Genomic DNA, 20,606 nt, shown 5'->3' with positions numbered 1-20,606 from the left:
TGCCAGACTACAATAAAACCTTTGTGCAGCAGACTGCAGGAATGGTTTTATGACCTCAGTGTTGCTACAGAGTCATGGCAGCAAACTAAGACCAATTGCATTTTATTCAAAAAAACTCGATCCAGTGGCTCTGTCTTTGCCAGACTGTGTCCAAGCAGTATGCGCAGCAGCGCTTGCAGTGAGACAATCTGCAGATGTGGTGCTCTTTCACAAAATGGAGCTGCTAGTTCCACATGCTGTAGATGTGTTGCTGCTGCAAAGCAAAATGAACTTTTTGTCACCAGCCAGACATCTGTCCTACACTGCTATACTTCTGTCACAACCACACATCGTGATAAAGAGGTGCACAATCCTTAACCCAGCAATGTTGATCCCGTTGCCAGGGGATGGAACCCCACATAACTGTTTGGATGCTACAGAACATCTACAGCTGCCCGGAGAAGATTTAAGTGACACGCCACTTGACAAAGGGGAAAAGTGGTTTGTGGATGGATCATGTTCAAAGGATCCTAAAGGAAACAATCAAAGTGGTTATGCAATTGTGAAATTGCCAAACCAGATAGTTGAAGCAGAGAAGCTTCCATACAACAGGTTAGCACAGGCTGCTGAGCTAATCGCACTAACCAGAGCTTGTCAATTAGAGGAAGATAAGGAAGTCACTGTATGCACAGACACTCAGTATGCATTTTCTACTCTGTTCTATTTTGTGAAACAATGGGAGCGCAGAGGGATGACAACATCAACCGGTAAGCCGGTTACCCATGCCTCCTTGTTAAAAGACTTGTTGCAGGCCATTCTTTTACCTGCTAAACTAGCTGTGTGTAAATGTGCTGCTCAAACCACAGGCAGAGATGAAGTCTCAAACGGAAACAGATTAGCAGACAAAATTGCAAAAGAAGCAGCTGCAGGGAGACATGGCCAAGAATTTTTTTTAATGGGTTCAGAGGACACACAACTCATTGATAAGACTGTACTGACAGATATGCAGGGCAATGCTCCAATGGTGGAAAAACGAATGTGGACGACGAAAGGTGCAATAGTGGATGCAGATAATATCCACCGCATCAATGACAAACCTGTTTTACCAAAATCGCTTTTTAAGGCAGCAGCGCTTGCGACACATGGTCCTTGCCATGTGTCGACAGGAGGGATGAAGTCCATCATAGATCAACAATTCACTACCTTTGGTTTAGATGCTTATTTAAAAAAAAAATTGTAAAGCATGTCCTGTTTGTGTGAAACATAATCCACAAGGAAACATGAGACCTAAGAGAGGCTCATTTCCAAAACCGTCTTATCCATTTCAAATCATGCATATGGATTTTATTGAACTTACACAAAGTGGACCTCACAAATACTGCCTAGTGATGATTGATGCACTTTCCAAATGGGTGGAAATAGTTCCATCTAAACGCGCAGATGCCTTAACAGTGGCAAAAGCCATCTGCAAAACCATCATACCAACTCATGGCATCCCCCAAACCATTTACAGTGACAATGGTCCACACTTTGTGAACCAAGTTGTGCAGAACATGGCTGTACACCTTGGAATAACGTTAAAAAACCACTGCGCTTGGCATCCTTCGAGCGCTGGCCTGGTTGAACGGGCAAACTTCACCATCAAAAGCAGGTTGAAAAAATGCATGGAAGCAACAGGCAGACCTTGGCCAGAGTGCCTCGACTTAGTGAAGCTCTATATGAGAATTACTCCCACTTCAGAAGGACTAACACCTTTTGAAATCACACATGGGAGACCATATAGACTACCAGTGTTCCCTGCAGATTTGCAAAAAGCAGATGAAGAACAAACCTTGGCAGATTATCTAATCAGGACGCTCAAACTGAAAGATGTGTCAAATGCAAATTTACTGCCGCCTGATCTCTCCCCCTCACAGGTGGACAACCCTATCAATCCAGGAGACTGGGTCTACATCAAGGTCATCAAAAGAAAGAACTGGGCCAGCCCACGGTGGGAGGGACCGTTTCAAGTTTTGCTTGCTACTCCCACGGCAGTAAAGATTTCTCAACGGCCCAGCTGGATTCACCTCAGCCACTGCAAGTTGCAGAGAGTGCTGGACCCCTAATTCGGAGTGGTGGGGAAGGCTGACTACAAAGGGGCCCCATCGTTTAGGGTGAGGCGTCTCAATGTTGGTGAAGAATTCATCGATCCCCACTCCGCTAGGCGAGGGGATGTCCCGGTGACTCTGCCATCTTAGTAGCAACGGGGCTCCATATGCCAGATGGATCCTCTGCTGCGTTGTGGTTGGAGCGTGCTATGGTCTATTGACTCATCTGAACAGACCAAGTGACAATGTTGCCCGTGGAAAACGATGGTCGCATGATGAGAACTTTGAGGACTGGTCATGGGACCCCAGAAACCCATACGAAACCAACACTGGTATGTCAAGTTCACTGTGAGAGCTCACACACAGGAGGGTGTTGTGTGTTCGAAACTCCCCCCTTCCTCCACACAAGTTCGCTTGGAGGCCAGAGCAATGAATGTCACTGAAGCAAAATGTATGGCATCCATGGGAGGAGTTGGATATCAGCACCGTGCTGTCACAGTCAAGGATGCCGACCCTTACCGCCCTGGACTTGCTGACGGTGCCTGTGATCAGCTATTCTGGACTAATCTCAATGTGACTGTTAAAGGACGAACAATACCGCAAGTGGCCTACACGGAGAGACCAGCTGGAGTGAATTACACGTTACATCCAAGGTAACAGGACCCACGTCTGCATTAACGACGACTGCTCTCCAGGAGGAAACTGGATGGGAGTTTTGGACATCACCGATGAGTGTCAAGATAAGAGAGCCATTTCAGGTGGTGAGGGCTCTCCGACCAACATGGCTGCACCATTGAACGGAACATACTTCATACAGAATGGCTGGTGGCTTTGTGGTCACAAGGTTTATCCGATGCTGCCCGCCAACTGGACAGGAGTGTGTGCACCAGTGTGGGTGACGGACCACACCTACAGGATACGACATCATCAGCTGACAGAAGCACACAACTCTTCTGGACGTCGACGCAGGGCAGTTGCAACCTTCGACCCTCATGACCCTGTCTGGGGTGCAAACGTTCCAGACGACCATAAAGTATGGTCCGTCGGAGACAAAGTTGTCCTTGCGCTCTTTCCTCAGATTGGGGTTGGGAAACTATCGCTCTTCATCGAGACACTTAACTATCGTTTTCAACCCTTTGTGAATCTCTCACTGCAAATCAATGATGGACAAAATAGAGAGATTCAGGCTATTAGACTGATGGTTCTGGAGTTGTTGACGGCAGCACAAGGTGGTGTGTGCCACATCATTGGGACTTCCTGTTGCACATACATACCAGGAGAAAATGACACCCACATCAACGACGCCATGAATTCACTGAAGAACTTACAGCAGGCCATGTCTAATGACAAGGGCCCACATCAGTTTGATTTCTTTTCATGGCTATTCTCTGGCAACTGGTGGCAACTGCTGTTGAAATTGCTGTCTCCTGTGCTTGTTGTGCTGGTGGTGTTGTGCTTGTTTACAACCTGCGTTATCCCATGTTTGAAGTCTGCTGTGACAAGGTTTGTGTCTTCTGCTGTAGCCCAAATCCATATACAACTTCTTAGAGATGACGGATGTGATGACGATAATGAAACACGGATTGCGTAGATGCTGTTCTGTTGAGCATGTTTTACAGAAACCTGATGATTTGACCATCGAAAATGCTTCACAAGTGATGGATACACTGATGGACTGTTTCTGTGTTTTTTTAATTTTTTTATTGATAGCGTTCTGGTCGCCTAAGGCAGAGGGACCGTGTAAGAATTTTCCTGCTAATAACATCTGGCCAGCAGGTTTTTCGCTTACACAATAAGTTTGATCTGGGGTATTAAGGTAATACCTCATCTTCGCTGGAAAGTGTTGCTATCATTGTTTGTTGTTTTTTATTTTTACTATTCTTCTTTCTTCATTATACATATATATATGTTTTTTTTACTTGTCTTTGTTGTTTGGGGTGGCATAATCATATGATAAAACAGGAGGGAGATGTTAGGGTTTTTCAGATTATCCTTATCGTATGATTATGTTGGAATGCAACCGGTAATGAATAAGATAACTTGTCCCATCCTACAGAAGGTCGTAAAACACCCCCCTGATATGTTTTGACTAGAGCACAAGGGCTTCCTATTCAGCCTACTCTTACCCCCACTCTGTTTCTCTTAATAAATATGCCCTTGCAGGAGGGAGAGTTTTAGACTTCACTCCTTCAACGTGTGAACTCTCCACCTGCAGGTGTCTAAAAGGACTTGCTTGTCTCTCGTGTGGTTTTTGCAAAATAAGTTGGAGTGAGCAAATCTCTAACATAAATTATGACTGCTGTGAACTGTAATTTCCCTGTGTGGGACAAATAAATGAATAGCTTATCTTAATATTGGCCACTTTAACTATTTCATAGTTGTTTTGACAGTTTATTGTGTCACGTGCCTGCATCACCTGCCATCCAGTCATTACCTTCCATCGACGTCAGTCGTTCACAGGCACGCCCACACAATCAAGTTAATCACCTGCACCTGTTACTGGTTGTTAGTAGCTCCTATTTAAACCCCGTGATCCCAGCTGTCTTTTGTCAGTTTGTTCCGTGATGCCACTTGTTAGCCTACCGCAGCGATCCCGTCTGACTCCCGGTGCTGACCTTGCTCGTTTCTGACCCTTCTGGTCCTGCTCGCCGCCTGCCCTGACCACTTGCCCGTTTTCGACCACTCCTTGCTCGCCGCTCCCCTTGATCACTTGCCCATTTGTGACTACGTTCCAAATGCCGCTGGTCCTCATTGACCACCTGCTTGGTACAGACTACAAATCCCATCTACACTCTGTCATGCTGCGCTCTTGATCAGTTGCGTTCCCCCCTAGGTTGGTTTCAGTCACCACCCTGCCAGTCACGCTATGGGAGATGACCCATTGTGGCGCTGCCATCCGTGCCCACCAGCCGCATCCCTGCAACCCAGCCACACCTGACCAGCCAGACCTCCAGAACTCCATGTACCCTTCCTCTCTCAACAATAAAGTCTGCATCTTGCTGCAATTGGCTGCCCTGTCCTGTTTTCGACATATTGAAAGTTAAATATTCTATGTTAAAATAGATTTACCCAAATTCAGCCTCTTTTCTGTAGGTTCTTATGTATCAATAGTTTGAAATCTATTTTGGTATTGATCAGTATAAAAACAAACTACTGTCCAGCTCTAATAGTGAGACTCCTGGAGGTAGATAATTACAAATCATAAATACACACCAGCTACTCCGATGTCCTTCAAGCACTATACCTAGTATACAGACTGGTGACTGGTGCACCCCCTGACTTATTTGAACTCTCAATGGAGATCCCATTTATCACTGTTTGCAGCTGTATTTTTTTTGAATTCTTAGGACAAATTAATCACTTTTGAGGTTTCCCCATATTTGAAATATTCATGACATTTTTCAGGTGTGTTCATTTTGCTGAAAATTTCAAATTACTCAACTCAGCTTTATTTATACAACAATTTCACAACAGCTGCAGCTGTTACAAAGCTGTACACAAAACAATACTGCAGTTTTTGTCAGTGACTTTGGTACATTTCTCAAATCAGAATTGAAACTTGCAAAACAGTCAGTGCATTTCTCAAAACAATTCGTACAAATGGCAAAACACTACAGTTCCTCTGCAAAAGCCTTTTTTTTTCTCAAAAATATATTTATTCTCAGTAAATATTTGTGTCGCTGAACTTGTCTGTCATTGTGTATGGATAAGACTGTTAAATTGCTCATGTTATTATAACTATATAATATACAGTATATATCCAAGTGTGCTCTGTTGGGTGTTGTCTGTCTGCTGCTTCAATTTGGATGACAAATTAATTATTTTCAATTGGTAGTGACGGTATACAGGTACGTGGAAAGATTGACTGCAAGAGACTGGGCAAGAGTCACATTTCACTTTTACTGTGGTAGCATAGTTAGCATGGCCACCTCACAATGTAGAGGCAGTAGGTTAGAATCCAGGCTTGAGTTTGTATATTCTCCTTGAGCCTGCATGGGTTTTCTTTGGGTACTCAAATTTCCTCCCACTTTCCAAAAAGACGCAGGGTAGCTTGGTTAATAATTGAGTATCATATTCTAAATTGCCCTCAGGTTTTATTACGAGTGTAAACGGTTGCTTGTTTGGTCTATGTATGCCATTTGATTGACTGCCAAACAGTTCCCAAAGTCTGCCTACTTCCCAAAGTCAGGTGGAATAGGCTCCAGTACACCTGCGACCCTTGTGAGGACAAAATGGTTTGTATAATTGAGGATGGAATGGTGTTTTCACATTTGCATTTGTTGACTTACCAACTCATTGTGATACAGAAAGGGAAATAACAGCATTGCATAGTACATAGTACAAAATAAAAAAAATTAAAACATGAGGAATATGAAAATGACTTTAGTAAGTGTGCACATGCAACGCAGTAGGAATTACAGTGCAATACTTCCGACTTCCTTTCGGCCATCAGTTCTCATCCACATCAATTATTTAAGTGCAGTCTTAGGAATCTGGTTGATTCTGGTTGATTTTGGGTGACCTAATGCTTCACACATTTTCCCTCGTTAGAAAAAGTCAAAATTCACCTGGGGAAAAAGTCTAAGAAATATGTTTCCCACATGACAACTTTGTTTGCATGCAAAATTAATGCCATAATATTGTGGAGTTTAAGACAATTCAACAGAAAGCCCTGGCTGCTGCAGTGTGAACATAGCCTAAGGTGTCACCATTAAAATATGTTCATTTCATAATAAACTCATGCAACAAAGGAACAGTGTCATGGTTTACACTGTAAAACTGAAGGCATAAATCACACACAATAAACACAGCCTAAAAATGCCACTTAACACTGAATATTTAATGTAGCACATACAGCATCTATTATGGAACATCTGTGTCACTTTCTTCTAATAACAATTATTCCTGTTACGCTTTCATGCGTTACGTGAGGACATTGCAATTATTACGACAAGTCTTGTTGTTGAAATAGGTAATTATTCTTACTGTTAAAATGTTAACAGTAAAAATTTTAAATATTAGAATCTTTCATTGCAAAGATAGCCATCATGTCCAGCAGTATTGCTTCAGTAAAACAAAAAGCAAAGCAAACCAAAATAAAATAAATACAACACGGGAGAACATTCTTCACGCAACAAACAAGATAGGGTACTTACATTTTTTGTAAATATGATTTAAGTGAAAGGCCGAGCTCAATCAACCAAGTCTGGTGGCAAGTCAACCAACAGGCCACACACTTTCCTAATGACATAGATAATAATTCCCATTCCCACTCACCAAAAAATTAAACATTTTCACATTTAAAATACCCACAAAAATAAATTTTTAGAACATAATTCTTCCACTATTTCTACATCTTTTGACTAATTCAAATCATTCGAACTTTAAACCGTTTATCCTTACAATGCTAAAAATTCCCATTTAACAAACTTTCTACATTTCACCTTTAAAGTACCTACAAAAATATTAAAAGTTTAGGATTTTTGTTTTGTCTTCTACAAGGTGACATGATGGAGCACTGTCTACTTCACAGTTCAGAGGTACAGGGTTCGATTCCAGCTTTTGCATGGTCTCCCCATGACTGCGTGGGTTTCCTCCTGGTCCTCCAGTTTCTTCACCCATTACAAAAACATGTAGGGTATGCCAATTGATTACTCCAAATTGTCCGTATGTGTGATTGTGAGTGTGAATAGTTGTTTGCAATCGGCTTGCAATCAGTTCAGGATGTGCCCTGCTTACCACCCAAAGACATATGGGATAGACTCTAGAATGCCTGGGACCCTTGTGAGGATAATATAATATAATATAATATAATATACTATAATATAAAATATACTAAGATAATATATTTCCTTTGGAATTAATATTTCTCTCATTAGCCAGGTTGTGAATCATTTTATACTGTACACTTTTGTTGAATTACTGATACTGCATCCAAATGTATTATAATCAGCTTTGTGAGTGTGTGTGTGTGTGTGCGTACGTGTGCGTGTGTGCATGTGTGCGTAAGTGTGTTTGTGTGCGTGCATGCTTGTATGTGTACAACATGTCATAATTAGAGAAATAAGCTTTGCATAGAATTTCCTTTGACGTCAAGAACAAAATAATCAATATTTTCCCTATAACACATTATTAAATATTGGAACATTAAATGTGAAGGAAAAATGTAAATATAACAGTAACCAGCCCATATAACGATACATAGCAGCCCATATAAAGATACATACACTTACATTGGCTAAAAACTGTTCTGTATGTTAAAAATAATATGCTGTACAATATTCTGTTAAAAAAAATAGGCTGACAAAATAAAGTAACTAAAAGTACAGCAATGTATAATTTGTGTACTCCATACACATATATGCATTTAAATGATGTCATCAAGAAGATGTGGAGTTCCTACCCAGTCCAATGTTCTTGGCTCAGAGGCAGCCATAATCATGCACATAAACTGCTTCCCCGTCCTCTTATCAATTGGATAAATGGTGGTAGGGGTGAATCGGAGGTTATTTTCCACAAACTCACAGAGCTGTTCATACACTTGTGGGTATTCATGGCGTAAGAATACTCCTCGAATCCTTAACTCTCGTTGTATATTGATAAAGCATATTTCTCTGGCCTTCCTGCCTTCTTCTCCAGCTTTGTCAATATCTGTTGTTCCTGGTGGTGGAGTTAAGATCAGGGTTTCCATCTCACCCTGTTTCTTGTGGATCTTTCTGTCAGGGCTGAAAGAAGCAAGAGCAACCTTTGCATATTTTCTGACTGCTGGAGCTTGGGTCCTTGGTGAAGGCCCATCTGGCAGCTGTTCACCGACAGCAATTGATACATTCAATATAAAACATTCATTTGGGTCGTATTCTTTTCCAGCTTCTTGCAACTCTTTACAGTACTCACCAAGGTTGTCTTTGAAACTTTCAAGCTCTCTTAGCGACAAGTATGTGGGTGACATAGGCAGACTATCCAGGCCTGCTTGTAAAAAGTTACTGGAAGACACAGTGTTAGGGAAACCAAGGAAGAGTACGCCCCTACCTCGAGAAAGATAACCAACTTTGGCAAGACGGGAGAAGGCTTTGTGGACTTCAATAGTCTCACGACAATGTTTGATGATATGTCGACATGAGCTGCCAATTCTACCATATACACAACTCTCTTTATGAATGTCCCAGTCTTCTCTGCGGCAGTTGCGAGAGCAGTAATAAGTGTAGCAGCTGTGGCAAGATTTAAAGTAAAGGCAAGCATTAAACAGAGTTTCTGTTCTCCGGCATTTATTGTTTGAACACATCATTGTATCGTCCTCATCTGGGCTCTGATCTGGAGAGCACTCATTTGGACCCTTCATTGCATCACTTGCCCCATCAAGATCTTGAAATGAATCAGGATTTAATCTTATTGAAGTTGGTTGCTTGTCAAGAGGAGGTGGTTCTTGAGCAACCGTATCCAAGTTCTTCCTCGACAGAGATACTGCTTCTTCCTCGTCAATTAGCTTCTTCAGCTGATCTAGTATGTCCTGACTCGCCCTTCGACTTGGTGGTTTGTAGTCAGTCACAAGATCAGCCAGCAGCTCATCAAGTTGTTCAAGGCTCTGCTGAAGAGAATTGTCATGTGGCTTTTCTTTGGTCGAGGGTTTAATGTCATGCTCACCTTCATTGCCTCGAGAGTCCAGAATATCCCAGCTGGCAGACTTTCCTTCAGCTCTCCTAAGATTCCCAGTACGAAAGTCATTATCCGTAATTGTAATCTCTGGAGTTACTAACCACTGTTTACTAGTTGTGTTTTTTGATGTTGATGAAGGGCTTTGGTCAACCAAAGAGTTATCAGACATGGACAAAGCTGCATAACGTCTTGGTGAAGTGGAGAGATTGACTACCACTGGCTGTGGCTTGTCATCCAAGCCTCCTATAGGTTTCCTTGGATCAAGGTCATTATAGCTCTGATGCCGCTGAACAGAAGGGGGTTGTTCCCTTTCTATATATGAGGTGAGGATATCATCCAATGATCTTGAGTAGGATTTAGAATCTGTGCCAATTCTTTGAGGTTCTTCAGAAGGGTTTGAAACACAAGGCACTAATACAGTCTCTTGTTGGACCCTAGTTGGAGTGACTTGGGACACATCATTTACTGGAATAGAGGAGTATCCAGGACCATATGAACTGTACCAGTCATCTGCGTGTGCCTGAATAATCCTCATATTTTTTTGGTTGTCTGTATAATGGGCCCTTGCTGGTATATGGTGCTGTGGTGGCATGGCATGCGTGTCACGTGAATAATAGAACCTTGGAGGAGCAGACTGAATTTGATAAGACCTTGGATCATTTCCATAAAAGATTCTTGTTGGTTGTGGTTGTATGATATATGGCCCTGGCTCATTTGCTTTAAACAATTGTGGATACCCTGCCTGTAAAGTGTATGGATAATGCTCAATTTCATTGTTATAAGACCTTGTACCCATAGCATGCACCATTCGACCACTTTGATCATGTACATATTGCACTTTGGAAGTTTGTCCTTTCATACGTTGATCATGAAAATAAGAACTTGGCTGAGGGGGAACTGTGGTAACATATCTACCAGGATCCTCTTCATAAAACACTGGGATTGGCATGTTAGGACTGGAGTGACTTCTGTTTTGCATTTCATATCCAGTGGAATCCATCCCTTCGAAAGGAACTTCCATTTGATGTTTGTACTTATTTGGTAGACTGTAGGAATTTTGAGAAGCTTGCTGACTCTCTGTAACCAATGAATCAGTGGACGTTGGTGCTCTTGAATAGGAGAAATGGCGGGGCACAGTCAGGCTCCTACTTACCCAATTGTGGTGCCTTTGACATTGAATGTCCATTTGAGGTGTAAGGTGTTTCTGTCCTTTATGATATAATGCTGAATCATTTGGTTTAATGTCTACCCGACATCTGACATGAGGGCTGGTTGCTGGTTTATCCAGCGTAGCCTCCTCGTAAGTATTCGATAAATAATGGGGTGAAAATATATTGTTACCACTCATTTGAGGCTGAAGTCCAAATAAATGAGCTCTGTTTGCTGCATAGGAGGACTCTTTACGTGGGGATATGTCAGGTCTCCAATGAGATTCTCCTACTGTGCATCGGGACTCCCTTCCCTTCTTCCTGGAGGGTGAGGACTCAAATGATATAGGGGTGAGATTAGTTTGGACTCGAGGTGCGCTTTTTGACCGAGCTCTTCGTTTTAGCTCAGGGATGATGGCAGGCTCACTGTTCATGCTTGCATCCATTGGTTGAGATGTTAACCGAAAGTTGAAAATATCTGGAGCTGAAAAGCGGTACCTTTGATGGTGACCCAGGGCATTCCAGACAATATCTGGATTAGCGCCATGCCTCTCAGTCTTTTTGTGTGGGGAATTCATTGCGTATTTATAATGTTTTGGGTACTCCAGCAAGGTAGTTTCAAAGACACGGCAGCACTGCTTATTATCCTTGCTCTTAATTTCTTCCAGTGTGCTGCAATTTAAAGAACTACATTCTTTGTAGCGTTGCAAGGATTTGGGGAGTGAAGAAATGGGGGTAATTTTTATGTCTCCATGCACACTTGATACCAATAAGTCAGGTGGTCCTGTGAGTGTCATCTTAAAATGACTCCTTTAGTTTTCGCCATTAATCTCCAGGGTTGTTTCCTAGAAGAGAAAAAAAATCATGAGGACAAATTAAGATCTTTACCAAAAAGCCATGTGGGAGTGATCGAAACATTATTTTTGTCTTGTATTGGTGTGTACAGTGGAATCCCTGAATCAAGAATACATATGTGGACAAATCAACTAGGGAAACCTTACTTCAACAACATATGTATTTTCATGATTCAACATTTTTGTAAAGATCGCAACTGTCTGTCAGTGTCGTATGTTTCTGTAGGGGTGATTTGCGCTCAAGTTGTCAATAAGAAAATGAAACACAATGGCTCCTTTGCTTCTCGCAAATGACTGCATGGAATTGCAAACATTTAAAAAAATATAAGAAAGAAATGAAAAAACCTAGGTTTAGTAATAGCGGTACTGGTAACGCCAAAATGCTATACTATGAAGGCTGTTGCTCTTCTCACTAGACTATGAGGTGTCATCCCTCTGTTAGTACCCCCCATCCCCTGCCTTGGTGGGGAGGTGGCGTAAATTAGTCTTACCATAGTATATGCATATTATCTGAGTTCCGGGAAGCAATTTACCATACTTGTGATGTTTCCCATGTCAATTTATCCATGTGATATTCCGTTTGATTATGAATGGGTTGGAAACAATACGATCAGACCAACATGTATGAAAGCAGATTTGTGCCAAAAATAAATAGATAAAAATGTTTTGAAGCACAAACAAAAACCACAGAACAAGAAAAACTCTTTGAAGTGTGAGGAGAGAGCAACAGCAATGTGTGCATATTTTATTAGGTTAGACAAACTCAGGTGATAACAGAACAGAGAGACATGTTTTTACCTCCCCGCCTTCTCCCTTCCCACTTTTTCCTTTCCCGCATTTTCCTTTCCCGCATTTTCCTTTCTTTGTCACTACGGGTGGACAGTATAAAACCTTCTGACCTGGAGGGTGGGGGCTGTGTTATCTGCTGTAGTGCCTCGTGTACTGACCGCCATTAAACAACCCAAGATCTTGCAAATAAAGAACCAACTGTTACTCCACATCGCCTCATGAAACCACGTGTCGGGTCAGAAAACTCAGGGTTTTGGTTGAGATGCAGTCACATTTCCCATTACCTATCCGTGGTCTAATCTGGTGACGAGGTTTGAGTTTTCTCTTGCTTTTTATGTTTTTTACTCCACTTTTGGGAGTTTACTTTTGTTGAAAGTTGCACACCGTCAATCCCTGCCATTTCGACCATGTCACTGTTCGGCTCTCGATCGTCAATCATTGGACATGCGGACAGACCATCCCTGCCATTTCGTCCACATTGCTGTCTGGCTCTCAGCGGAGGTTTCGTGGCCGTTTGTCTACCGTCGATCATCGGACACAAAGTATGGCTGCTGATCAAGGGGTTTGTACGGCTTCATGCACCAACTGCACCCTTCTCTTAGAGAGGTTGTCCCTGCTAGAGTTTTCTATTGCGACGACACATTATCAGTAGGGTAAAACTAACCTGTCTCACGACGGTCTAATCCCAGCTCACGTTCCGACGCTCCCAAAGACGCAGACTGTAGTCAGCCCGCTAGCCCAGTTAGCATTAGCCCCAAGCGGCTTGCTAATCGCGATAAGCCAGGTAAGATGCATAGCCGTCCAAAGTCATCTCAGTCTACTGACCCTCGCACCTTGGTCATAGGTGATGCCATTACCTGAAATATCACGCTTAAAAATCCAGCCACGGTAATGTGTATTCCTGGGGGCAGACATAGAAGCTAATCTTAGGGACCTGACTCGCAATAGGCCTAGTCAACAGCGTAGTTCCAACAACACTAGCTACTCGGACATAGTGATACACGTTGGCGCCAATGATGTTAGGATGAGGCAATCAGAGATCAAAAAGAAAAACAGAGCGAGGACTTGTGATCTCGCCAGAAAGATGAGTCGGCATTAAATATTTGTCTCTGGCCCCCTGCATGGGAGAGGCACTGATGAGAGGTTTAGTAGATTAGTCTCCCTTAATCGATGGATGGCTGGGTTCTGTAAAAAGCAGGGACTGTATTTTATAGATAACTGGTCCTCCTTCTGGGGCCGCCCCGACCTGCTGAGGAAGGACGGCCTTCATCCTAACCGTGAAGGCGCCTTCACTCTTTCTAGGAATATAGATTACTGTTTGAGCCACTCATGACAGGTCACTTTAGAGTAGGCCGGGGCACAGGTGACGAGACCACCTGTTAGGATGGGTTTGGAGTCTGTTAAGTTAAAGTTAACTAGCGCTAGGCTAGACTTCCAGCATGCACATAGCTCCTTGTGTAGACTAGAGCATCACAGTTTGAATCGTGCTACAGTACACGTGAACACACTTTCTACTGCGGTAGTAGACAAATCCAGTCACTCCACCCTGACCGGTATCGCTGATGAAACGGTGCCCGTTTCAGATATTACATGTGTACCAAATATTTACTATCAAATTCCCACGGTTGTATCGTCCCACCGCGCTAATAAACATTTGAGAGGTGATGTCAGGCCTAGAGAACACAATCTTACTCGCATTTCATTTAAAAATCCTTCGATAGATACGAACCCTGATCGACTGATTACACTTAAACTCGGTTTTATGAACATTAGATCGCTTCATACGAAAGCAGTTCTCGTTAATGACATCATCACGGAACATAATCTAAACGATTTTGGTCTTTGCGAGACCCGGTTAAAACCTGCTGCCGCTTAATGAGGCCTCGCCTCCAAATTTTGTGAGCTCGCATGTGGCGCGTCCTCGAAAAAAGGGTGGGGGTGTCGCCCTCATCTCAAATTCCGATCTTACAATTAGGCCTCGTTCGATTCACGTATTTAAAACATTTGAAATTCTCACTGTCTGATCCACTGCTTTACTGTCATTTTATCTTGCTGTTATTTACCGTCCACCCGGGGCTTACTCTGGCTTCCTGAATGAATTTTCGGAATTCGTGGCTGATCTAGTGACAAATGCGGATAATACAATAATCATGGGCAATTTCAATATCCACATGAATTTACCGTCAGAGCCACCTACTTCGGCATTTCAGACTTTAACTGATACGTTTGGTTTTACGCAAGCCGTACATAAGAATGGAAATACCTTAGATCTGGTATTATCCCGAGGACTGGCAACCTCAAATATAACAGTACTGCCATACACTACTGTTTTGTCTGATCATTACTTAATAAAATTTGAAATTTTAGCTCTTTGTCAAAGACAGAATTATTGCAGCCGTTATATTAACTCCATGACTGCAACTGCGCTATCTGAGGTACTGTCACCGGCAACTGCCATATTTCCCACATAAATCGGCTCTATTGATAATCTTACAAATGAATTCAATGTGACATTGTTAAATGCCATCTACTCTGTGGCACCGCTACGTCTGAAAACTCGCCGTAGATTGCCTACTCTGTGGTTCACAGATGAAACACGTACGCTTAAGCAATTATGTAGAAAGCATGAGCGCAAATAGCATTTAACCAAACTTGAGGTTTTCTATCAGGCATGGTGTGACAGCCTCCTGAAATATAAAGATGCGCTTATCTTAGTAAAAACTCATTATTTTTCGCAAGTCATTAATCTCAATAAAAACAATCCTAAATACCTATTTGATACAGTGGCAAAGCTAACACTATGCCAGCTGACCCCCGATAGCTCCTTCCACTCAGCTGACGAGTTCATGAAATTTTTCGCTCGAAAGATTGAATCCATTAGGGATGAGATCAAGATGACCATTCCAATCGCTCAGTCGAGACTGCCGATTATCAGCGCTGACGATCATGCAATCACCCTCTCAAATTTTAAAACCGTGTCCCTCAAAAGGCTTACACAATTGGTTAGTGCAGCTAAACAAACAACATGTTTACTCGACCCGCTTCCAGCCAAACTATTTAAAGAATTATTTCAAATTTTAGGACCGTCCGTCTTAAATATAATTAATCTGTCTGTCTCCTCTGGGATAGTGCCAATAGCCTTTAAAACCGCTATCATTAAACCGTTCCTTAAGCGACCAAATCTTGACCGGGACTGTCTCAGTAATTATAGCCAGTTTCAAACCTCCCATTCATAGCAAAACTTCTTGAAAATTACATGGTCGCCAATGATCGATATGAATCCTTTCAGTCTGGTTTTAGAGCTAATCATTCCACTGAGACAGCACTTGCTACAGTGACTAATGATCTCCTCATAGCTATGGATTCAAATACGTCGTCTGTGTTGTTACTACTCGATCTTAGTGCTGCCTTTGACACTGTAGACTTCGATATTTTATTAGGGCGTCTTAAAAGTTGTGTTGGTATCTCAGGGTCAGCACTAAGCTAGTTCAATTCCTATCTATCAGACAGGACGCACCGAGTGGTCCATGGCAATATGTCCTCTGAGCTCTATAATGTTACGTGTGGTGTCCCACAGGGATCGGTACTTGAACCAATTCTATTTAATATTTATATGATTCCGCTTGGGGACATAATACGTAAATATAATATTAGTTTTCAATGTTACACGGATGACACCCAATTATATATGCCATTATCGATGACAGATCCGCGGGACTGCTGTAATCTTGAGGTGTGCCTTGTGGAGATCAAGCAAAGGATGTCTCTCAACTTCCTTCATCTTAACCCAGATAAAACTGAGATGTTGATAATTGGTCCAGCTCGTTATCAACACTTATTTAAGGAAACCACTATAACTATAGATAACCATACTATCACTCAGAGCGATACTGTAACTAATCTCAGGGTAATATTTGACCAAACGCTCTCCTTTCAAAAGCACATTAAGAATATAACCAGAATTGCGTTTTTTCACCTTCGTAATATTGCTAAGATTCGTCCGATCCTCTTGACCAGTGATGCGGAAACTATTATACATGTGTTCATCACGTCGCACCTGGACTACTGTAATGCATTATTCTCTGGTCTTCCTAAGTCCAGCATCAAAAGTCTACAGTTAGTGCAAAATGCTGCTGCAAGGCTGTTCTCACAGTCAAGAAAATTTGATCACATTACCCCAATATTAGTCAACTTACATTGGCTCCCGGTCCATTTAAGATGTGACTTCAAGGTTCTTCTATTAACCTGTAAATCATTGCATGACTTAGCGCCTTCATATCTCGTCGACTTAGTAGTTCCTTATGTTCTGTCTCGTAACCTTCGTTCGCAAAACGCTAGTCTTTTAGTGTCACCGAAGGCCAAGAAAATGTCTGCAGGGTCTAGAGCATCTTCTATTCGGGCTCCAAAGCTTTGGAATGCCCTACCAATGGATATTAGAACTGCTACCTCAGTAGAAACATTTAAGGCACGTTTAAAGACACATTTCTGATATGTCCTTTAATTAACCAGTCGTGGCCGATCGGCTGGAGTTTATTTTCGCTCCCTGATGAAAACACTGGTACCAGAGACCAAGTTGTATGGAGAGGCAAACTATATTTACAGTGGGGTAAAAAAGGTATTTAGTCAGCCACCAATTGTGCAAGTTCTCCCACTTACAAGATGAGAGATGCCTCTAATTTTCGTCATAGGTACACTTAAACTATGAGAGAAAAAATAAAAAACAAATCTGGAAAATTGAAATATGAACTTTTGTTATTGGCCAAATGTGATTTTCCGGATTTTTATTTTGTCTCTCATAGTTGAAATGTACCTATGATGAAAATTACAGGCATCTCTCATCTTGTAAGTGAGAGACCTTGGACTTTGGCTGACTAAATACTTTTTTGCCCCACTGTATATTCTAGTTGGAACCTCTCTGCTTTGAAAAAAAGCTCAGGCGCCTTCCCTGCCAGAGGTGACATCCCATGTCCCTGGAGCTAATTTCTATAGCCGAAGATCGGTCCTTTTTCCATGTTACACGCAAACATTTTGATGCAATGAGAGCGGTACAGGTTGGCTAACATTTCTAAGGTCATTACAGGCTTTATTTTTCAGGCTTTCTTAATAAATTATGATAGATTGGTGGTTTGTGGTGGAGTGAAATCAGTCACTCGGTCAGTACAATAAAGAGACTTTTTATCTCATTGATGTCACTCATTCAGTAAAGATATAGTGATTAACTTCAGGTCAGTGGGCATTTTGAGGGAGCTCTTTCTTTAATGATGCATTGAGAGAATTTTCTCAGGGGATAAACACTGTGGTGCACAGTGGTGTACCTCTGTACCATTGGTACTGAGCAACAAACATTTGTTTTCCCTTTCATTGAAACGCTTCTGTCCTTTGAAACTCAAGTGGTTATTTGTTGATTGGATGCTGCTGTATATTCTATATTAATCGCACACAGACAAAGAAAATGTTCAGTGTTTAAAAGAGCTCTATTTATCAACATAAAAATGACGAACAGAAATATCTTACTCTATTGTTACTGTTTTACAGGGTGTCCTAATGGGCAACATTTCCGTGTTATAGCGCTCTTGCAGGGTTTTCACAGGGACACTGATATTTTCAGTGCATTATAGCCTTTGTCCACATTTTGAGGCAGGCCAAATGGAGCTTTTGGAAGACACAGGCCAATAGAACTTTTTGGCGTTGTTGCGGGTAATGTTACCCGCTTGTGACTGAGCGTGAAGAAACATTCTAGAGGAGGAATATAGGAGTGAGAGTGACAGCAACAGACGACAACTTGCCACCTTATTTTGCCATAAATCGCTTGAGAAATAGTGACAGCGGATACAGGAGAGTGACCGATAACTCCCCACTTTGCGTTGCCATGATTCGCTTGAGAGACGCAAAAACAATTTCTGTCTACCATAAATAATACTACATATTATAGTCAATGTCACTCACTACAGGAATAAAGCATTCGGTTTTCCTCTCGCACCATCTTCAGCATCCTTCTCCTTATTTAACCTTCCTACCTCAGCACATGTCCAAACCATCTCAATCTCACCTCTCTGATTTTGTCTCCAAACAAACCACCTGAGGTGTCGTTCTGATATGTTCATTTCTAATCCTGTCCATCCTCGTCATTCCCAAAGAGAATCGCAACATTTTCATCTGTGCCACCTCCAGCTCTGCCTCCTGTCTTTTTGTTAGTGCCACCGTCTCTCAGACATACAACATAGGTAGCTGGTCGCACCACTGCCTTGTAGTAGCGATTGTATGAAAATCATGGAATTGCATGTATGGTATCACTGGAACAAATAAACATGATAACATATTTTAGTGTTGACAGATTCATTGCTCTAATTGTCTCTTCATAGATCGATATGGGATGAATGGAAACATACGTACGTACGTACGTACATACATACATACATACATACATACATACATACATACATACATACATACATACATACATACATACATACATACATACATACATACATACATACATACATACATACATACATACATACATACATACATACATACATACATACATGTACGTACGTACACTTAATGTCAATTTTGGAGCATGTTCAAATAAGTCTGCAAGTCTTGAAAATATGGCATGAACATGAAGAATTCAACATTTATTTCAACGCCCAATCTGAATAAACAGAAGATTTATTTGACAAAATTCCCAGTTTATTCATGCATATCCGCGGCATTGAGAGAAGACTACCCGTAGCTTGACATCTGAAGAAGATGATGTCATGTTGAAAAGATGGGACATTTCAAACAACGTTATCACACTGAATATTAATATAGTAACAACAGCACCACACTAGCACACAACATCCACATACAAAATGAGACGTTTTGCAAGCGTCAACTAAACAACGAATTGAGGTTTACTCAAGGCTGTATATCAAATTACGCATTATGCGGGCATGCATATGTCATGGCTACGTGGATGACATAAATGTCAAACAGTCACAACGTAGTGTTGGTAAAATGGTAAATGCATAATACCGTATTTCCACGCACACCAATCCTGACTGGATGTCAACATCATTCAGCAAACTCAGTGGTTCGTATCTTACCACATCAGGTCGACGACCCACTCTGAGCGTATCCATTGTTCATACGAAGGAGTAACAAAATCACGCATCTGCAAAAATGCAAAATAAGGCTTTTTGTTTTTCCCTCCCTCGCTACCCTCACAAGGTGAGATGGGTCTCTTGCGGATTGCTGCACATTCTCGCTGCACCATCCGCATCTAATCTTGCCGCAACCACAACCCAGTCAGTCCCTTTCCCTAACAGCCGCCCCCCCCACCCACACTCCTTTTTATCGTTCAGTGCTTCTGCTGCGGTGAAAGATTGCCTCTAGCCCTACTTTCATCAGAGCATGTGAATGCTGATTCAATTGTCCGTATTATTATTATTTTTACTTCATTTCCAATGTATACCGTAGAAATATCAAATCGTATATATTCTATATAGTAATTAATGCATATCATTTCTTTGTTGTATTTGGTGTGAAAAGTATGTTTGCGTGTTCAGATTTTTTTTTTCTCGTACAGCAGTGATTACTTCCTCCGACACTCTAGTGCACAGGTGTCAAACTCAAGACCCGGGGGCCAGATACGGCCCGCCACATCATTTTATGTGGCCCGCGAAGACAAATTGTACAGCAAATTCATGTCATTACTAGAATTGCAAATCGTCTTCACTTTTAATTACATATTTTTTTAATTAATATTTGACCAGTTTTTACTCATCTGATTTGATAACGAGTTATTTGTCAGTTTGTTTTGTAGCCTTTACTGTATATAATATGAGGTGCACATACATTTATTTGGTTTGACAGTCATAATTGCCCTCCGAAAGAAGCTATGACTACAATGCGGCCCACAAAAGAAATGAGTTTGACACCCCTGCGTCTAGTGTATACTTGAGAGTCGCATGGAGAGTAATTGTGTATGAAACAACCAGTGACGTGCGGTGAAGTTCATGACTGGGGAGGCACTGACCCCCCCCCCCCCCCCCAAATAAAATCTGTCCAACACCTAACCGTGTCACAAAAAAGGTTGGGGAACGCAGCTT

At 41.8% G+C, this 20,606-nt stretch overlaps 1 protein-coding gene and 1 long non-coding RNA gene across 4 annotated transcripts; one reads left to right on the top strand and one right to left on the bottom strand.

Moving 5' to 3' along the window:
- The first annotated feature begins 4,601 nt into the window (after positions 1–4,601).
- Positions 4,602–5,071, top strand: LOC148390099 (uncharacterized). Its single transcript, XR_015861834.1, has 2 exons — positions 4,602–4,832; positions 4,900–5,071. It is a non-coding gene; the product is annotated as an uncharacterized LOC148390099 (long non-coding RNA).
- Positions 5,072–5,492: 421 nt separating this feature from the next.
- On the bottom strand, positions 5,493–19,811 carry ajm1 (apical junction component 1 homolog). Of its 3 annotated transcripts, XM_088392590.1 has the most exons (3): positions 19,602–19,811; positions 9,708–11,712; positions 9,517–9,648 (listed from the first exon to the last, which is right to left on the bottom strand). In XM_088392590.1, the coding sequence occupies exons 2-3, from the start codon at positions 11,662–11,664 to the stop codon at positions 9,641–9,643; spliced, it is 1,965 nt and encodes a 654-aa protein (XP_088248716.1). In that variant the 5' UTR covers positions 11,665–11,712; positions 19,602–19,811; the 3' UTR covers positions 9,517–9,640. The 3 variants fall into 3 exon arrangements, with proteins under 3 accessions (XP_088248715.1, XP_088248714.1, XP_088248716.1); XM_088392589.1 differs by having other exon boundaries at positions 5,493–11,712; positions 19,531–19,811; XM_088392588.1 differs by having other exon boundaries at positions 5,493–11,712.
- Positions 19,812–20,606: the final 795 nt, after the last annotated feature.

This window comes from Syngnathus floridae, chromosome 12, assembly GCF_059516105.1.
Source record: "Syngnathus floridae isolate MCC-2025c chromosome 12, RoL_Sflo_1.0, whole genome shotgun sequence".
In the NCBI taxonomy this organism is placed as follows: Eukaryota; Metazoa; Chordata; class Actinopteri; order Syngnathiformes; family Syngnathidae; genus Syngnathus; species Syngnathus floridae.
Note: the sequence above shows the minus strand (reverse complement) of the source record. Positions and strands in the feature narration are given on the sequence as shown.